This window comes from Euprymna scolopes, chromosome 36 (genome assembly GCF_053919585.1).
Source record: "Euprymna scolopes isolate OS-2025 chromosome 36, ASM5391958v1, whole genome shotgun sequence".
NCBI lineage: Eukaryota > Metazoa > Mollusca > Cephalopoda > Sepiida > Sepiolidae > Euprymna > Euprymna scolopes.
In genome coordinates, this window is record NC_136517.1 from 85,466,531 (window position 1) to 85,488,222 (window position 21,692).

General features: G+C 28.9%; 2 protein-coding genes across 8 annotated transcripts in view; one reads left to right on the forward strand and one right to left on the reverse strand.

Annotated features, from left to right (window-relative positions):
- The window catches only part of LOC145260656 (WD repeat-containing protein 26-like), a 250,775-nt gene extending 229,228 nt beyond the window's left edge, over nt 1-21,547 (forward strand). The window contains exons 14-15 of one of the 2 annotated variants that reach the window (XM_080119000.1): nt 12,762-12,816; nt 21,469-21,547. In XM_080119000.1, coding sequence (XP_079975126.1) covers nt 12,762-12,816; nt 21,469-21,484 — 71 coding nt within the window. In that variant the 3' untranslated portion in view covers nt 21,485-21,547. Of the gene's footprint in view, nt 1-12,761; nt 12,817-20,755; nt 20,882-21,468 lie in introns of those variants that run through there. The other variant, XM_080118999.1, reaches the window with a different exon arrangement.
- The window catches only part of LOC145260655 (endoplasmic reticulum membrane-associated RNA degradation protein-like), a 90,792-nt gene that overhangs the window by 23,715 nt on the left and 45,385 nt on the right, over nt 1-21,692 (reverse strand). For 5 of the 6 annotated variants that reach the window (XM_080118995.1, XM_080118993.1, XM_080118997.1 and 2 more), the window contains 4 exons: nt 16,709-16,738; nt 11,764-11,832; nt 6,172-6,342; nt 937-1,017 (listed from right to left, as the gene is read on the reverse strand). In XM_080118995.1, the coding sequence (XP_079975121.1) occupies nt 937-1,017; nt 6,172-6,342; nt 11,764-11,832; nt 16,709-16,738 (351 nt within the window). The remainder of the gene's footprint in view (nt 1-936; nt 1,018-6,171; nt 6,343-11,763; nt 11,833-16,708; nt 16,739-21,692) is intronic. The other variant, XM_080118994.1, reaches the window with a different exon arrangement.

Below are 21,692 nucleotides of genomic sequence, written 5' to 3' on the forward strand. Positions count from 1 at the left end.
ATGTAAATTTTTAATTTGCTTTCCTTTCTCTCTTATCACTACTTTTTTCTGTTTTCATTTTTTTTTTTACAACTTTTTAAACAATTCACTTCCTTTTTTTTTTTCTTCCTTTTCTTCTTTTTATATATATACAGGGTGTCCACAAAATCTGGCTGAATTATGTAGCCAGACTTTGTGGACACCTTGTAGATTATGTAGCCAGACTTTGTGGGTACCCTGTAAATTATGTAGCCAGACTTTGTGGGTACCCTGTAGATTATGTAGCTAGACTTTGTGGACACCCTGTGTGTATATATATATATATATATATATATATATATATATACTAGCATTTCGGCCCGGTGTTGCTCGGGTGTTTAGAGGTGTATGTTGAGCAAAAAAAAACAAACAAAAAAAAAGATCAATTTTTTTAACTTTGACCCCTATTATGACCCCTTAATATTTATTGTTTTGGGCTCAAATTAAGTTATTAAGTTAGATCCATGTCCAAGGAACTTATATCTAAAATTTCAAGTGTTTAGACCCAAAATTGGCGGAGGAGTTTGGTAGAGTTCTCAAAGGTCAAATCGTTGAACTTTAACCCCTTAACAGCCAAATTTCTAGCCAAAAACTGATTACAAAGATTTTTCCAAATCTCAGTACCCTGTATATCAAATTTCGAGTCTGTAGACTAAAAATTGACAAAGTTATTGTGTGGGAAAATGTACACAGACACACACACACAGACATATTCACTTTTATATATATATATATATTATTTCCTACTCTTATGTTAATTAGGCATATGGAATAAGTATTAATACAGTTTGAAATAGCATTTTGTTTGGTCTACAGAGCTTAAGTTTGAAATGGTATTGTCTGTGTGACGGGATGGAAGTATATATATTTACTTAGAAAATATATAATAAAATTTGCTAAAAGGAAAACAGAACTTACATTTTGTTTCGTTAAGTTGATTGGGTGGAAAATCGATTCGTAATCACAAATTATCTGAATTTCGCTTTGTAATTTTGTAATCTGAAAGAGAAAGATTGAAATAAAAACACAATTATTATTCCACATGATGATGATTGCAACGTCTTGTCAGACGAGTGCCACTTCCTCAGACACTTAAAGTCCACGAGCCCAAAAATGACTTCCATCGCCACAGGACCATTTTAATAGACAAATGCCTGAGGGAGTATCTATACAAAGATGATGTTACAGAGCTTTAGCTTTGTACGACAGCTAAGTCTCTCTCTCTCTGTTCAAAATGTTGAGATCCTGCAACAAGCAAGAGCAAGATAGCCAGCAACAAGTTAAACTGCAGACCAGCTTAATGCGAGTACTGGTCTTCCGCTTTATGTTTTTTTTTAAATCAGAGATTTGCTTCTAGAAAGGTTGCCTTCACCACGGCTTACGGGAGCCCTCTCCACCCCAACACACATATACACACACACACAAATATACACGGTGCTAGTTGGCCATTGACCCAGAAAAAGGGTTCATTCGCTCTTTGGAAGGTCTTGTTTTTAATCCTTCAGGGAGACTAGCCGTCCTCCTCACCAAACAAGTCTGGTGGGGGAACCAGTTTAGTCGCCGGTGACCTGACCATGCGGCAGGTAGTACTGGGTTACATGGTAACAGTAGCATATGACATGACCTGACATACATTATTCCACATAAACAAACACATACACACACATATCTATAATATAAAGCTGAATGTGTGTGTGTGTGTCTGGTCACGAATAGGCTCCTATATGGTTGACTATTTTAAATAACTGATTACATATAATGATAGAAGATGTATCGAGACACAGGAATGGATATGTTTGATCTGGCAGAACGGTAGTTCATTAAAATTGTGGGGTCTGCGTTCACACCTGGTCCACAAAGTATGGAAATAAAAAAATTGAAAATTAAAAAAATACGTTTACAAGTGTTTTTGATGTAGATGTACATAATAATACTTTGATAAGTATGTTTTAACTTAAATAGGGATGGTATAATAAAGTTGTGGGGTCTGCGTTCACGCCTGGTCTCCATAGAATAGAAATAGGCACAAACTTTAATAAAGACTTTTCATATCTATCTGCGTAAGTATACTTTGATAATTATGTTTCAGTTTGAAGAAATATAGTATAATAAAATTATGGGGTGTTCGTTTGCGCCTGACCTCCATAGAATGGAAATATGTCACAAAGTTTAACAAGGTTTAATATAGATTCACAGTATATCGTGATAAGTGTTTCAGTGTGAACAGGTATGGTATAATAAATTATGGGTTTTATCTATTTTATTTTTACTTTCATCATATTTTGCTTTGGTTTTGATACCCCCAAATTCGAAGTTATCTCTTTACAGCCCTTCCTTTTCATAACCTATCATACTTTCATAAATCAGAGTCCATTTTCTGTAGGCTGTTTTTGAATCCAGTCAACGACGGGTACTTTTGCTAGTAAAATATAAAATAAAAACGTAATATTTTTTTTTTTTTTTTTACTTTAATACCATATTTGCACTTAAAAAAAAAAACAAAAAAAAATTGTACCTCTTTTTTTTTTGTCTGCTTATTTTTTTTTTTACATTTTTTTAATTTTATTAATGCTGCTAATAAGAACTTTTGCCAACTTTCTTAACATTCAGCTGAGCTGAAAACAACACCTGATACAAATGATAACAGATTTTTTAGCGCTTCTACACTATTGGGATGAAATTTCGGAAATCGTAAAACTGAATTTCTCATGAAAACAACGGTATCTACGTATTCCTCATATTTTTAAGATGATTATATCCAATAATTACGAAAATCGATAAGGTAAAAATTTGAATAAAATAAAATATGTATTAAATTTGAAACCTTCATCTTCAGCATGTCTTTTCTTTTTTTTTTTTTTTTTTTTTTTTTTTTACACAGTGATCACCACTTATCAAGGCCCGGAAGCCACTCAAGGATAAGGGTTATTGCAAGTACATTACGTTAGTGTGGAGATTTGATGAAGTGTTTAATTAAGGGGGCGGTTCATTAGGAATTTGTTAACATTGGACTTGAAGACATCCAAGTTGTAGTCCGGAGCGAAGCAGGCAGACGGAACAGAGTTCCACAGGCGTGCAGTTCTAAGAAAGAAGCTTTGTTCATGGAATCCGCGTTTTGATTTAGGCACAGATATAGAGTGGGGGAAATTTTTCACAGTGGATTCAGCTAGACGGGTGTTTTTCGTGAAAGATTGGCGAGGGAGGACCAGAGATTGGAGTTCAGACGAGCACCTGCCATGTTGTTACTGGGGCAGAGAATAAGCAAGTAGAAGTCCGTTTGCTATTTATACGGTAGTTTTTTTTTTAAATCTCAGAACGGTGCGTTTGGTCACGTGGAATTCATATTAAGGTTTTTGTTCCTTAGAAGCGCTGGTTGAGTTTGAACAAAATGAACACGTATTATATACGTCTGAAGCTAAAACAACGAATTATTACAAAATAAACAAATTTATTTTGTTTGAAATTTATATTGAAATTCATAAATATATTTCGAAGGAAACCTGCGTGACCAAACGCACTGTTCCAAGATTTAAAATACTACCGTATAAACAGCAAACGGACTTATACAAATAAAAAATACAATTTGATGAAAATGATCGTAAAACACAGGAGAGTTAAATAGGAAGGTAATTTTCCATTTTGATTTAAACAAGATGGCGGCAGTTTTTCACCTGCTAATACGATTAAAGTTGTTTTTATTAATAATTCAGTAATATTCAGGTAATTTTGAATGCATAATTTATAAACTTATTAGAATTGACAAAAAAAAAAAATTCAGTTGAAACCATTGTTTTTTTTTTTTTATCTGAAAACTCCATTTATTGACTACAAAATCTCATCCCAATTCTGTAGAAGTGTCGATTTTTTTACTTCCACATATAAAAAAAAAAAATCAACAACAAAATCTTCTCTAACAAAACATACTTTACGAAATTTCAATTTTAAAAAGAAAAAATGTTTTAAAACTCAAAGGAGTTTTTTCTTATAATAAAATATTTTCACCTTATATATATATATATATATATATATATATATATATATATATATATATAGGTTGGTAGGTAAATGCAAAACATATTTTATGACAAACAAGGACTTGAAAACTGTAAGAAGAGATATCATTTTCCTTACTTAATACATAACCCAATTAGTCCCTGGACCTGACCCACAGATAGAGTTACCAATAAAAAAAAATTCATATGATTTTTATAAAGTACTAACTTTCAAATGGCACCTGTCAAAATTTTAGCCTAATAGGATTATTAGTTAACAAATTACATTTTTTTTAAGTGGGCGATCTTGTGTATTTATAGATATGTGTAAAATGAATAGCTGATGTTTAAAATGTATAAACATTTTGACCCCCCCCCCCCTTTTACTTAAAAAAAATCACCAGAAATCAAGAAATTAACCAATTTTAATGAAATTTTCAGTATTTTTCTAATAATGATCACGGAATATAATTAACCCATTATTTTTATTTGAATCTTAGTGAAAATGTAATATTTTGTTTAAACAAAAACACCTTTACTAAAGTTTTTTCAGTAGTAAAAAAAAATTTTTTTTAAATGAATGAATTATTTTTGTTTTTTTTTATGAAAAAAAAAAAAAGCATTGTAAATTGTAACAATAAAAAAATATATAAGTTTTCAGGAACATTACAAAAAAAAAGCCCCTAAAAAGTCTGCATTAACGAAATCGATATAACTCAAAGAAAAATTAATTTCTCAAACCAACGATATTATCATTGAATTAAGCATTGTTTATTTAATATTTTCACACACAAAAAATTATAATTGCAAAAAATATTTCTTCTTTTTTTAAGATTACATTTTTAGTGTAATTTTTATATGTAAGATTCTAATATTTTCCTTGCATGAATGGACATGTCATCTTCACATCAAAATTTTTATATAATCTTGAAAAAAAAAAATGGTTTAAATTTAAAAGCAGGAACACACAAAAATAATTAAATTAAAAATGGTAAAAATTATACAAATGTTCACGATAGCAATGTACAGATGCATGACTGGGGGAAGAAAAAAAAGAAAACTAGTTAGTTTTGCAACCCCCCCCCCACCATTCAATCATCCAACATCATTTTCAGATAGCTTTTTGACCTTCTCGCATTTTGGCCTTCCATAGAACATGCTTGATAACTTTTTGTTTGTTTTGATTGTGTGAAACCAGAATCTCTCGCTTTTGGGGGCTAATTAAACTATTTATTTGTGCAAAACTAGATTTCAAAAAAATTTAATTCAATATCTTAGGACTTTGTTAATTATAAGCGCACCCGAGAGAGTCCGTGGAAACTGCGGGTCAGTAAATGGAGAAGTTCCAAAACAATAACATCAATGTTTGGTGCATTTTAGGTCAGGAAGTCAGTATCTTCAGACAGCCTGATCTAGTAGCATCATGTGTTGCATGGAGAGAAATGATGGGTACATAATATCCTCAGAAGGAGAGAGACAAAGGGAGATAAATAGAGACAAAGATTACGAGCAGAAAGTAACTAATTTTGGATTGTCTTTTTATTCTTTTTTTTTTTTTTTTTTTTTACACATTGGTCACCACTTATCAAGGCCCGGAAGCCACTCAGGGATAAGGGTTATTGCAAGTACGTACATTACGTTAGTGTAGAGATTTGATGAAGTGTTTACTTAAGGGGGCGGTTCATTAGGAATTTGTTAACGTTGGACTTGAACACATCCAAGTTGTAGTCAGGTGGGAAGCAGGCAGACGGAACAGAGTTCCACAGGCGTGTAGTTCTAAGAAAGAAGCTTTGTTCATGGAATCCACGTTTTGATTTAGGCACAAATAAAGAGTGGGGGAAATTTTTCACAGTGGATTCGGCTAGACGAGTGTTTTTCGTAAAAGATTGGCGAGGGGGGACCAGAGATTGGAGTTCAGACGAGCACCTGCCATGGAAATAACGATAAAATTATGTTTAAATATATATGGAAATAACGATAAAATTATGTTTAAATATTCAGCTGGCTTTGCAAACTCACTTTCTGATTCAAACAATCTAACCCAATCTAAATGGACGACCCAGCAGGTCACAGTTCTTTTCACCACATATATATTTTCAAAATGTATGTATTATCATAAAAAACTATATATTACAAAAATCACCCTCAAATAATCATTTACCGTCTGAAAGGTGTCTTCTGGTGCACTGAACTCCAACGCCAGACTGAAAGAAAGCACAAAAACGGCTGACGCTATTCCGTGGGGGAATGCCCCGATGTCTGCTTCACCATGGCTGACTCTGTCTCGGACTCTCGGCCCTTCGGGGTACACAAATAAATCATGGAGAAGATCCTGTAAAGAAAAACAACAAAACTCGGTAATCTCCCTTGTTTATTAGGGGAGTGTCCAAATGAAAGCAATTGTCTGATATGACGGTGAAAACCGACATTGACCAAACGTCCATCGCTTTCTGGAAACCGCTCCTTAGTTTCACATCAGTTTCTCTTTTATACGAAAAAGCCAAATCAACACGATACGGGCCGAAATAGCAAGAATCGTGTAAAAGTCGCTGTAAATAAATCTAGTCGCGGCACGTTCGCAATTCGTACATATTATGATCTACAGGGTATATAAGAAGTTCTAAGCGATAGTACCCCCTCCTCCGAGAATCTCCTGAAAAAAAATTTTTTTTGGACATACAAAATCTCGCGTGCCCATTTTGCCTTTTATATATATTTTATATATATAGATTTCTGATTTTTCTTTTTTTTTAATAATCATTGAAAATTTTCTTGGTCTAATTTTAATTAGGAATAGTTGAAATAAGTTTTCTTTTTCTTTTTAAAGAATTATTGAAAACACTTTTTAAAATCCTTTGAAACTATTTTGAGAATATTTTATTTTCGATACGTTTTTTTTAATGACGTTTGAAATTTTATTATTTTGATTTTGATAATATTATTTTTATATTTTGATTTTGATAATATTATTTTTATATTTTGATTTTTATAATATCATTTTTATATTTTGATTTTAATAATATTATTTTTATATTTTGATTTTGATAATATTATTTTTATATTTTGATTTTGATAATATTATTTTTATATTTTGATTTTGATAATATTATTTTTATATTTTGATTTTAATAATATCATTTTTATATTTTGATTTTAATAATATTATTTCTATATTTTGATTTTAATAAGATTATTTTCATATTTTGATTTTGATGATATTATTTTTATATTTTGATTTTAATAATATTATTTTTATATTTTGATTTTAATAATATTATTTTCATATTTTGATTTTGATGATATTATTTTTATATTTTGATTTTAATAATATTATTTTTATATTTTGATTTTAATAATATAATTTTTATATTTTGATTTTGATAATATTATTTTTATATTTTGATTTTAATAATATCATTTTTATATTTTGATTTTGATAATATTATTTTATATTTTGATTTTAATAATATCATTTTTATATTTTTATTTTAATAATATTATTTTCATATTTTGATTTTGATAATATTATTTTTATATTTTGATTTTAATAATATTATTTTTATATTTTGATTTTTATAATATAATTTTTATATTTTTATTTTAATAATATTATTTTCATATTTTGATTTTAATAATATTATTTTTATATTTTGATTTTAATAATATCATTTTTATATTTTGATTTTGATAATATTATTTTTATATTTTGATTTTAATAATATTATTTTCATATTTTGATGTTGATGATATCATTTTTATATTTTGATTTTGATAATATTATTTTTATATTTTGATTTTGATAATATTATTTTTATATTTTTATTTTGATAATATTATTTTTATATTTTGATTTTAATAATATCATTTTTATATTTTGATTTTAATAATATTATTTTTATATTTTGATTTTAATAATATTATTTTTATATTTTGATTTTAATAATATTATTTTCATATTTTGATTTTAATAATATTATTTTCATATTTTGATTTTAATAATATTATTTTTATATTTTGATTTTAATAATATTATTTTTATATTTTGATTTTAATAATATTATTTTCATATTTTGATTTTGATGATATTATTTTTATATTTTGATTTTAATAATATTATTTTTATATTTTGATTTTGATAATATTATTTTTATATTTTGATTTTAATAATATAATTTTTATATTTTGATTTTAAAAATATTATTTTTATATTTTAATTATATTATTTTTATATTTTGATTTTAATAATATTATTTTTATATTTTGATTTTAATAATATTATTTTTATATTTTAATAATATTATTTTTATATTTTGATTTTAATATTATTTTTATATTTTGATTTTAATAATATTATTTTTATATTTTTATTTTGATGATATTATTTTTATATTTTGATTTTAATAATATTATTTTTATATCTTGATTTTAATAATATTATTTTTATATCTTGATTTTAATAATATTATTTTTATATTTATATTTTAATAATATTATTTTTATATTTTGATTTTGATGATATTATTATTATATTTTTTTTTGATGATATTATTTTTATATTTTTATTTTTATGATATTATTTTTATATTTTGATTTTAATAATATTATTTTTATATTTTGATTTTAATAATATCATTTTTATATTTTTATTTTAATAATATTATTTTTATATTTTGATTTTGATAATATTATTTTTATATTTTGATTTTGATAATATTATTTTTATATTTTGATTTTGATGATATTATTTTTATATTTTGATTTTAATAATATTATTTTTATATTTTGATTTTGATGATATTATTTTTATATTTTGATTTTAATAATATTATTTTTATATTTTGATTTTAATAATATTATTTTTATATTTTTATTTTAATAATATAATTTTTATATTTTGATTTTAATAATATTATTTTTATATTTTGATTTTAATAATATCATTTTTATATTTTTATTTTAATAATATTTTTTTTATATTTTGATTTTGATGGTATTATTTTTATATTTTGATTTTAATAATATCATTTTTATATTTTGATTTTAATAATATTATTTTTATATTTTGATTTTAATAATATCATTTTTATATTTTGATTTTGATAATATTATTTTTATATTTTGATTTTAATAAGATTATTTTCATATTTTGATTTTGATGATATTATTTTTATATTTTGATTTTGATAATATCATTTTTATATTTTGATTTTGATAATATTATTTTTATATTTTGATTTTAATAAGATTATTTTCATATTTTGATTTTGATGATATTATTTTTATATTTTGATTTTGATGATATTATTTTTATATTTTGATTTTAATAATATTATTTTTATATTTTGATTTTAATAATATCATTTTTATATTTTGATTTTGATAATATTATTTTTATATTTTGATTTTAATAATATTATTTTTATATTTTGATTTTAATAATATCATTTTTATATTTTGATTTTAATAATATTATTTTTATATTTATATTTTAATAATATTATTTTTATATTTTGATTTTGATGATATTATTTTTATATTTTTATTTTAATAATATTATTTTTATATTTTGATTTTAATAATATCATTTTTATATTTTTATTTTAATAATATTATTTTTATATTTTGATTTTTATAATATCATTTTTATATTTTGATTTTGATAATATTATTTTTATATTTTGATTTTGATAATATTATTTTTATATTTTGATTTTGATAATATTATTTTTATATCTTGATTTTAATAATATTATTTTTATATTTTGATTTTAATAATATTATTTTTATATTTTGATTTTAATAATATTTTTTTTTCCAGACACTCGGGCAACGCCGGGTACTTCCACTAGTTTGTTTATAATTTTAATAAGGATATTTTTACTCCAGCCATAAGAAATGGTGTCTCCGTACTTATATTTCGTCAAAATCAGAAATAGTTAAAAATGTTTCACTGGTTATCAGCAAATAGCTTTACTGCTTTGTGGATGAATCGAAATATAGTATTTACGCATATTTCATGACCAGACAATGTTAGGTTGCATGCTAATATATTATATATTAATATATATTAATAGAAGTACTTACCCAAACTTAAGTTTCTAATTGTTATGGGGTTAAATGGTCATAAACGAAAGGAACACAGGATTTTTGGAAACGAACATGTATTCACATAAAATTACAGGCAGAAACAGATTGAGAAAATCCATTCCTCAACGGTAGGACGTTTGCACATGTCCAGCTTGGCCGTGTGCCAACCTCTGACTCTGGGCACCGGTACATCGACACCGGAAGTGACGTCACCAGAGGAAGTGACGTCATGAGATAGTCTATTAATCCCATGGAGGGGCATCTCCAACACTAATTTCTATTAAATACTAGCAGGGAGATCAGACGTTGTTCGGGATTGAATGAGGATCAACAAATATTTTATCCTCCCATATTTTATTGTCAATCAATTAATTGCCTGCTCTAGTTGGGGACTCACCAAGGTGCACCAGGAGGAAGTTACACATACCTCCCTTCAGTGACTTAGTTCACAATAAATTGCACTGTAGAGAACCTAATGTTGAATTTTATAAAATTATTTTTTATATATATATAATGGCTTGAATTACAGTTTAAAATGCAAAAGTTAAGTATCATGGTTCAATTGTGCTCTAAACAGAAACATTCATTTCAAACGCAACTCTGTCATATCAGCTGTTGATTTTATTTTTACATGCCTGGCCTTACTACTTGTGCAGTGATAATGGTTTGAATTTAAGTTTAAATTAAAAAAGTTAAGTATCATGGTGCAATTGTACTTTAAACAGAAACATTCATTTCGAATGCGGCCCTGTCATATCAAAGAACCTACTATGTCAGGCCTTTCGTTTGAGTGGTAATAAAACTTCTCAAATGCACTTGTGATTTGTGATGTTAGGCTGTGTAAGGTGTTAACTTTGGTCAAAATCGCTTGTTTCTTCTTTCATCGGATTTTTTCAATTATAGATTAGAGATACCTATTGAAGATATTCTGATACAAAACCTATCTAAGAACACTGCCAGACACAATAAGTACATTCATGCAAAATTTCATAAAAATCGGTCCACCCATTTTGGAGTCCATAAGGAACACACAAAGTTACTTTTATTTAATAGCAGAGATAAAATATAAGCATTTGAAGCCATTTTTCCGGAGCACTTGTTTATATTATGGACCTTACTTCCTGTGACGAAAGAAAATGGCTACTTTGCTCAGAACCGACATTTACGACAACCTACATTAATTATTATGAGCGCAAATAGATCACAAATTTTCACCGTTATGGAATACGCATTTCTTTTGCACGTCTTTTTAAGAAGAATCACTTATTTATCAAATATTTATTTGTTGCTTTTAGTTTGGTTGTTTTACGGCATGTCAACCCTTTTCAGTTTTCAAGTTAATCAATGTTGAGTCCGGTAATTAGTTTTTACACTTCATGTTGTTTATTTCTTCAATTATTTATTCGTGGTGTTTGGTTTGGTTGTTTTGTAGAGGAAAATTGTTCTGTTTGTTTTTGGCTTTGCAGAACATGAATGAGTTTTGCAAAGGGAAATGGGGAAGGGGGGAAACAATAACATCAATGTTTGGTGCATTTTATGTCAGGAAGTTGACATCTTCAGACAGCCTGATCTTGTAGCACCACGTTGTTGTTGTTGTTGTTGATGATGATGATGATGATGATGATGATGATGAAGAAGAAGAGGAAAAAGAAGAAAAAGTGCTTACCATAGTGGACGGTTTAATAAAATATCTTAACTGGTTCTCTTTACCATCAGGTAAATACTTTGACAAAATCTAAAACAAGAAAAGAAAGAAATGATCATTTTCAATATTTTAGACATCAGAGTGGATAAGTTGACTGGTAGATGTATTAGCTAGTGCAGGGTAGCAATTATACAAGAAATGCAGTAAACAAGCTGTAAGAGGAGATGAACCTTAACTCAAACCTGACTGGACAAGTCAGACCATGATAGACGAGGTGATGTGACATTATAATGCAAAGACAGGGCTCTACTGACACTCTTATCTTTAGTTGACCTTTGACAACTTAATATTTTCGTTTACAAGCCAAATAGAAAAGTTACTAGCCAAACCCACATGATTTTTAGAATATGACATCTTAGTTCCATGACGAGTATGTACATCATAAAGATTTTTCTGTGTTTGCTTAAGAAGTGTAATTCTAAGTGTACAACAAATTTTATGTTGATACTTGAAGGTATAAACATTTTAATTTCTTCAGATATTTTTTAAACAGCCTTCGTTAAAAAATATATATATATATATTGTTCTATTAAACTTTTATTGTTTGAATAATTTAACTTTGTTCGTTTTATTAAAAAAAAAAAGTTGAAAAGATATTTTTCACTCAGTAGTGAGCTTTCGAAGATTGTCTGTGAAAGAAATACAATCGCCGAAAAGATAAAAAGTGTTTTATTATTTCTAGTTGTCATTTTGAAAAATCACTCGCAAATGCGACTGTTTCACTCGCAATGTAGAGTCCTGAAAGAGTGATGAAATTCTGATATGATTTTAAACTTGCCTTTTTTTTTTTTAGTTTTATTTATTTATTTATTTATTTCAGTGTAAGTTCTCAGAAATGAAGGGAGATAACCCTTGATAAAGCTGAAAATTTTTTTTTTTGTTTTATGACTTTGCTTTAGATGTGTAATGCGAACAGACATTTTGCTCATTGTTTCAATTCCCTGGTTTAACCTTCACAGGCAACATGAATTGGAACAAATACTTGAGGACATTGCCAAGGCTGCTGCAAAGAAGGTGAGTTTGCTTTACTGTGCTAGAAGATTACTCACACCTGAAAGTATCCTCCAAAGCAACCACTCGCCCATGCATGGAGTTTTGTTGCCACATTTAGGCTGGTGCATCTACCACTAGTCTCTCTCTCTCTCTCCTAGACAAGGTTCAGAAAAAGAGTTTCCAATCCAATAGATCCCACACTATCAACCAATCTCCAACTCCTGTCCCATCACCGCAATGTGACATTCCTATGCCTGTTTTACAAATATTTTAATGAAATATGCTTTGACGAACTCATTGCACTCCTCAACGTACATATCCCGACAAATCACCTTAGCAGCAAAATCTCACCTCTTCACTGTATAAGTCTTTAAATGCCAGAAAGCTTTCTATTTTAATAGTTTATTTCCAGGTAGACTTTGAAATTTCCTTCCTTATTTCCTGTTTCCTTGAATGTACTAATCTGCAGAAGTTTAAATGCAATGTGAATAAACATTTCGCTGCTCAACTCTCCACAGTCCCCTGTTAGATACCCCCCCCTTTACAGCCAAGTGGCAATATGCCTTATTTAAGAATGAACAAGAATAAAAAATGTGAAAGACATTTATTCATGCGTTGGAAGTTGACAGAAATTTATTTTGGAAAATCGTCAGACAATAAAAATGTCTTGAGAAATGTTTGTTCTGATTGTCAAGAATATCTTTAGTTTCGATGAATTTCTGTTGGGCTGCCATAAAATTTTCAAAAGTATCAACGCTGAAGAATTTCTTTTTTGTTTAATGACCTTGATTTAAGATTAGTTTAATGTTTTATTTTAAAAATTTTTTCTTTTGTGTTTTGTATTGGTTTTCTGTTTAACAGCTCAACCATTTTATCTCCTCGCTTCACTAAATATTTAACCTAATTTTACCCCCCCCCCTTATCTGATCTCTCTTTTTCTTATTCTTTACTTTCTGACTTGGTTGGTCTAGTAAACTGTGTTTGTATGTTTATATACAGGCTAGAAGTTGTTGCCCTAAAGAAAACAACACTACAGCTTTATTTTAAAACTTTTATTGAAAAAAAAAAATTAATTCAGATAACTTGCAAGAATGTCTTTAGTTTTGATGAATTCCTGTTGGGCTGCCAAAAAATTTTCGAAGAATTTTTTTTCTGCTTAATGACCTTGATTTCCGATTAGCTTTCTTTTGTGTTTTGTATTCGTTTTCAGTTTAATCACTCAACCATTTTATCTCTTCAATTCACTGAATATTTAACCTGGTTAAATGACACTGAAGATTGGTCATCAGCCACATTACTTTAGGCAAATTTATTTTATATGAGACTCCCTTGATTACGTTGCTCACACAGGATCAATAGTTGTTTATGCGAATCAATTACTTTTAATACCAAAAATTTTTTTTCAAAAGTATCAATGCTGAAGAATTTTCTTTTTTTTTTTTGTGTTTTATTGCTGGATTTAAGATAAACTTGATTTAAGATTAGTTTAATGTTTTATCGTCAAAAGTTTTTTACTTTTGTTCTTGTTTTCAGGTTAACCATTCGACCGTTTTATCTCCTAGCTGTTGGATATTTAACCTAGTTTATCCCCCCCTCACACACCTTATCTGACCTCCGTCTTATTCTTTATTTTCTTATTTGGTTGACTGTGTGTTTTATATATGTGGCTATTGTAACCTTGCAGGTCAAGACAAATATTGTGATATAGTTAAATTAAAAAAAAATGTTTTAGCAAAAGTATGTTAAAGTGGCACTTTTAAAAAATTCATCATCACCAGCATCATCATTTTACGGCCGCATCGAGATAATGGTATTAGTAAACTCCATAATCCTTTCAAGGCTGATAATGTGCCCACACGCCACCACTACACGCATTGGAAAACAGGAGGACTGACTTGACCTTCCATCTACATACAGCGCCATTTGTAGTCCCAAATTGTCATCCATATGGTATTTGCCAGGCTCAGCATTGCTTAACTTTGATGATCTGACAAGAACCTGTGTGTCACCGTGATTGTGCCGTAATTACAGGGTGGAATGATACAATTGTTGCCCTAGAAAAGATGACATGATTCCATTTCCATTTTATGGAAGTTGGTTTTCTTTTTTTATTGCATATCATCTACTAGTTGGCCAGTTGTGTACAAATCCCAAGAGCAATAGGAGCCTTCTATCATGTCTGAAAGTGACACAATGTTCAATGAGTGAGATTGGAGATGCGCCGTTGTACAACTCATGCTCTCTACCAATCCAAGTTATGACAACAGGATCATTGCTAGGACCCTCAAAATGCAAATCTGGACGGTTCAACACTTGCAGGTACAGCTCAGTGAAGTTTCTGGCTATGGATATGGTTTTTGGTATGAGTTCAAGTAAGGACCACATCATACCACCTCACATCTTTGAAGTCAGCTTGAAAGTAAATATCAAAGTCTACCTGAATGTGCTAGAGAGTTTGGTGATCCCCAGGTGGTCACTGGTATACACTGGGTGTGGCAAAAGGACTCTGCACCGGCCCACAAGTCCAAAGAGACCCAGGATTGGCTTCAGAAGGAGTACTACAACTTTGTACTCTTCTCTCATTGACCCCACTTTCTTCTCCGACATGAACCCGCTGGACTACTTTAATCATACGTCGAAAATATCACCAGCATGACTTCCAACATCACCAAAACCTGATTGCTGCCATCCACTGAGTATTCGCCAAGCTCCTGCTGGCACTTGTAGAAAAGGCATGCTCCCAGTTCCGGACCCATATCAAGGTAGTGATTGAGGCTAAAGGCGGCTACATTGAATATGTGTAAGCTCTATGATATAATCAAGTTACCTGAAGTGACTTTTTCAATCAAAGTTTTAAAATAAAACTGTAATGTTGTTTTCTTTAGGGCGACAGCTTTATTGTTCCACCCTGTAATTATACTACTTTAGTGTAAGTTCTCCAAAATCAAGGGGTCCCTTTCTAGGAGCTAATATTTGAATTCTATACAAGATATCCAACCATTTAAACACGATTCTTTCTTTCCTCTCAAATGTCGAGTTCATACAACATTAAAAAACATCAATCCCCACCCCCAATTGACCTCTTAACTATGTGGTATTTTCTGGTTAATAACTAATACAAATCACGACCTCATAAAATATAACTAAATTTATGGTCTCTGGGTAAGTCCAATATTCCTGAGATAGATAGATCAGATTATCCCATAACAATAGGTAATACTGTTAGGTTAAGGTTAAACATTTTTTAGCCCTTCAGAAAAAAAGTTGAAAAGAAAACTTTCTTAAAAAAAAATTAACAAACAAAAGAAAGTTGCTTTCAAATCATAAACTGTTTCGGAAATTTTCAGGCATGATTTGTGATTCTCCATCAATACTCGGGACTAACTCTGTAAATCATTATTCTGGTTTCTGAGGCCCTGTCGGTGGGGCATTAGAATACGCCAACTGCCTCCCTGCAGAGGGTAAAAGTCCCTCAATGGGGGTCCTGGATATGACCTTAAACTATATCCAGTGGTGAGGCCTCAGCTTGCGGGCTTTGGGGAGTGTTGAGCCACCCTTTAATTGCCATTGCTCCCAAGTCCACTCTGACCCGGAGTGGTAGTACCTGTTAGGGTCCCAACTATGGGTTAAATAGAAACCGACGTGAAAACAACAAATATATTCTATTAAAAAAATTTTTCTTCAAAATCTTTGGATTCGGCATTGAATAACCTGAAAAGGGTTGATATGCCGTAAAACAAAAACAACCAACCAACCAACCAAAATCTGGTTTCTGAGTAAAAAAGGGAGATAATTTAGTGTTTGGACTTAGTCAAGGGACATAACTTAGATAATTTAGTACACATAAAAATTCACAAATCTTTTTTTTAATACAACTTAGATGAATAATTTGATTAAATATTTGCTTTTTTACCTCATCAAGGGTTGTATAGAGCACACTTGACTGAAATGAAAAAGAAAAAAACATAGTCAGAATTGTGTTTTCCGTGATAGGAGCACTGTTTAAATTTTAAAATAAAATATGTATAAAATACGTTTATAAGCCAAATTACAATGCAATATGAAAATAAACAAATATTTATTTGCTTAAAATTAATATTTCAATGATAGACGTCATCCTCAGAATTTTATACATTATTTATTCTGAGGATGAGGGGAAAAAAAAAGAAAAAGAAAATTCTGAGGATAAAGTTTATCGTAGAAATATTAATTGTAAACAAATAAATATTTGCTTATTTTTATAATATTGTGTTGTAATTTGGCTTATAAACATATTTTATTTAAATTATATATATATATATATATATATATATATATATATATATATATATATATAAAGGGTTCATGGTTTGAAAAGGACATTTAGATTTCAGTTTTTTTTGCATAAAAAATACATTACAATTCAAACACTCTTTTCAAAGATTTATGTGCAGTTTACTTGGGCACCATCAATTATTATTAACCATTATTTAAGTTATTTCAATATTTTAATGTATATTACTACATTGTCCAGACGTCAAACATGCACAAACATTTAGCTCCAATAAAGTAGATCCCGCGTTCACTATTATGCAATATAAAAATACAAGTCTCACTTTAAATTTTAAAATAATTGCTTTCCTTTTTTGTCTTTCAGACAAGTTTTTTTTAAGTATTCACACATAAATGGCTTGCAACAGAAGAATCCCATATTTTGGAGAGGCAAGATGAGTGATTTAACGTAAGGTGTTAATCTACAAATTTACCAAAGAAATCTTACCATATATTCATTTTTAAACAGTCTTTGTATTAAGTTTCAATTTCTAGTATATAAAATACATTAAAATTCAAATTTCTAGTATATAAAATACATATACAGGGTGTCCACAAAGTCTGACTACATTATGTAGCCAGACTTTGTGGAAGCATCCTGTAGATTACGTAGCCAGACTTTGTGGGCACCCTGTATATATATATATATATATATATATATATATATATATATATATACACACACACACGCGCGCATGTATATATATATATATATACGCACGCGTGTGTGTGTATATATATATATATATATATACATACAGGGTGCCCACAAATCTTGCTACATAATCTACAGGATGCTTCCACAAAGTCTGGCTACATAATGTAGCCAGACTTTGTGGACACCCTGTATATAAATTCAAATTTCTAGTATTTAAAATACATTAAAATTCAACTTTGTTCTCTAAGTTCATTTTTGGGACTGGTATTTTTAAGGTATTGCAGCATATTTATATTCATTTTACTGCATATCATTTGGAAACTATTAATTTCTGGAAATTTTGGGTGGAATATCCCAAGCCCTTGCAAAAAATACATTCATGACAAATTTCATTGCTTAATCTTTAAACAAAGACATAACATTTTTATTTAAAAAAGTAGTGTAAAAAATGTAATAAACACACACACACGTATATATATATATATATATATATATATATATATATATATATATATAAAAGTGAGAATGTGTGTGTGAGGATACTTCTCAACCTATATACTTAATGAATTTTTGATGTACTGACTTGAAATTTGGTATATAGGGACTTCAAATACGTGGAAAACTATTTAATCCATTTTCATTCGGAAAAAAGGGTTGCTAAGGGGAAAAATTGGAAAATTGGTGGAGGTTGTTGGATTTTTATCTGTTTGTTAACTGTTTCACGACTGCGCATGCACTAATTGTTCATATTATGTTTAGAATAAGAAGGTTTGGAAACACTTTTTGGAGATCGTGTTCAGTTGGGCTAATGATTATCACACTTGACTCACTGCCTTTAGGTTTTGGTTTCGATCTCAGCTTCAGTATTTTTTTTTTTTTTTTACTTCCAAGAAGTTAACGGTTTAGAAAAAACATAATACTCGCATGCACATGTCTCGGTTTCTTTCCATTTTTTTACGTCATTTTTTTCTTAAGGATTTTTTTTTTTAATTACATTTTTACCCCCAAACAAGGCAAACTGCCACGTTGGTGTAGGGGGCTACTATCAGGGGCAACAACTACTGGGGTACTATATAGGGATTTGGCCAGCAAGATGTCGGTTCACATTACACTTGAACTTCTGCACGTCAGTACTGTTGGGGAAGCAGGGACCTGGAATGGAATTCCAAAGTCTAGCAGTTCTGGGAAAGAAACTATTGGAGTAGAAAGATCTTTTACATCTAGGGATCTCTACAGTGTGGGGGTGGGATTTAGCAGCCTGTCGGGTTTGTCGAGGGTGCTCACGTCGAGGGGGCACAAATGATTGCAGTTCGTCAAAGCAGTCACCACTAAAATACTTGTAGAAAAGGCAGAGGGATGCAACATTTCGTCGATGGGACAGAGGCTGAAGCTTAGATGCCAGTTCAGGGCCTATCAGGTTTGCGACTATCTTTTGAACCTTGTCAAGGAGTGAGAGACTAGTAGCAGATGCACCAGCCCAAATGTGACAGACATTACTCCATATATGGGTGAATTTAATGTCACATTTAATACCGGGAAATATATATATATATATATATATATATATATATATATATATATATAGTTTGGATTTTTCGGATTATTGTTTTTATCTTAGGTGTTAACATGAATAATCTGAACAATCAGAAAAATTAATATTAAATTAATATCAAATTAATGGACTTGAATTAATATTAAATTAATATCAAATTAATGGACTTGAATTAATATTAAATTGATATCAAATTAATGGACTTGAATTAATATTAAATTGATATCAAATTAATGGACTTGAATTAATATTAAATTAATATCAAATTAATGGACTTGAATTAATATTAAATTGATATCAAATTAATGGACTTGAATTAATATTAAATTGATGTCAAATTAATAGACTTGAATTAATATTAAATTAATATCAAATTAATGGACTTGAATTAATATTAAATTGATATCAAATTAATGGACTTGAATTAATATTAAATTAATATGAAATTAATGGACTTGAATTAATATTAAATTAATATCAAAGTAATAGATTTGAATTAATATTAAATTAATATGAAATTAATTGACTTGAATTAATATTAAATTAATATTAAATTAATGGACTTGAATTAATATTAAATTAATATCAAATTAATGGACTTGAATTAATATTAAATTAATATTAAATTAATGGACTTGAATTAATATTAAATTAATATGAAATTAATGGACTTGAATTAATATTAAATTAATATTAAATTAATGGACTTGAATTAATATTAAATTAATATCAAATTAATGGACTTGAATTAATATTAAATTAATATTAAATTAATGGACTTGAATTAATATTAAATTAATATCAAATTAATGGACTTGAATTAATATTAAATTAATATCAAATTAATGGACTTGAATTAATATTAAATTAATATCAAATTAATGGACTTGAATTAATATTAAATTAATATCAAATTAATAGACTTGAATTAATATTAAATTAATATCAAATTAATGGACTTGAATTAATATTAAATTAATATCAAATTAATGGACTTGAATTAATATTAAATTGATATCAAATTAATGGACTTGAATTAATATTAAATTAATATCAAATTAATAGACTTGAATTAATATTAAATTAATATCAAATTAATAGACTTGAATTAATATTAAATTAGATTTTTAAGAGATCAGTATTCATTTTGAAGCTCTACCCTTCGGACAACAAATATTGAAAAATTGGCTAAAAACATTAATTTCTTTCACCCTTAACGGGGCATTTTTCTACAAGGAGGATCGTTTCTTTTTGCGTCACCATTTTTGCAAGTCATCGTATCAGTTGGAACAACTTTACTAATTTCAAAATTCTGAACTTCCAGTTGTATCATGGAGTAGGGGTAAGACGTCAGGTTTCCTTTCACTTTCTTTTCCGCCTTCATGTGATGGGTTCAAGTCTGTCTGCCTACTACATTCTTTTTTTTTTTTGCTCAACAGGCACCTCCAAGCACCCAGGCTAGTTCACCAATAAGAGATATTGTCAAGATACATCTGAAGAAGGTCGGAGGTTACATTGACCAAAACATTGTAATAACAACACACAACAAGATAAAATCAGAATTCAGAAACATCCAAATGAAACATATCAATCACCATCTAAAAAATGCACAGAAACATTAAAACATGTGGCCGTAAAGTGTTTAAAATATCCAAACGTGTCAGATTTAAAAAAATTAAAAAATATTCTTTCTCAGATTTTCAAGCTCTTTCTACGAGGGTCCTTCCAAAAGTGAATCCTCCTATTTTTTTTTTTTTTTTTTAAAGTCAAAACGTTGAAGAATTACGAAAACGGAAGTGGTACCATTGAAATATTCAACCTTTTGTGCTCCAGAATTTATTTTTCTACATAGTCACCACCATTCTTAATGCACTTTTGCCAGGAATTCAATGACGCATCTCTGCTTCTGATGCATGCCCATGACAGGAGATGCTTTCTTAGAGTTTCACACAGTCAATATCTGTAACAGAAAGATTAAAGTTTCATATCATAAATGCACCAGTTCAGTCATCATAACAATGCAATCTGATCCATTCAGGTGGAGTAAAAAAATTGGAGGCATTTCTTTTGGAACACGCCTTGTATGTATGCCATTACTGAGATATCTTAAGTCATTAAAAAAATTTTTTATGTTTATTAATTATTTTTTTAGGCGCAGTACCACTTAGACATAAGGGGCTACTATAGTGTGGAACGATAAAATTGTCCCCCCTAAAGAAAACAATACTACAAGCTTTTATTGATGCCATCTCACATCTTCGAAGTTGGCTTAAAAGCAAACACCAAAATGTATCTGGATGTGCTGAAGAGTGTCGTGATCCCCTGATGTAATCAGGTGGCTGCTGGCAGACCCTGAGTGTGGCAGCCGGACTCATT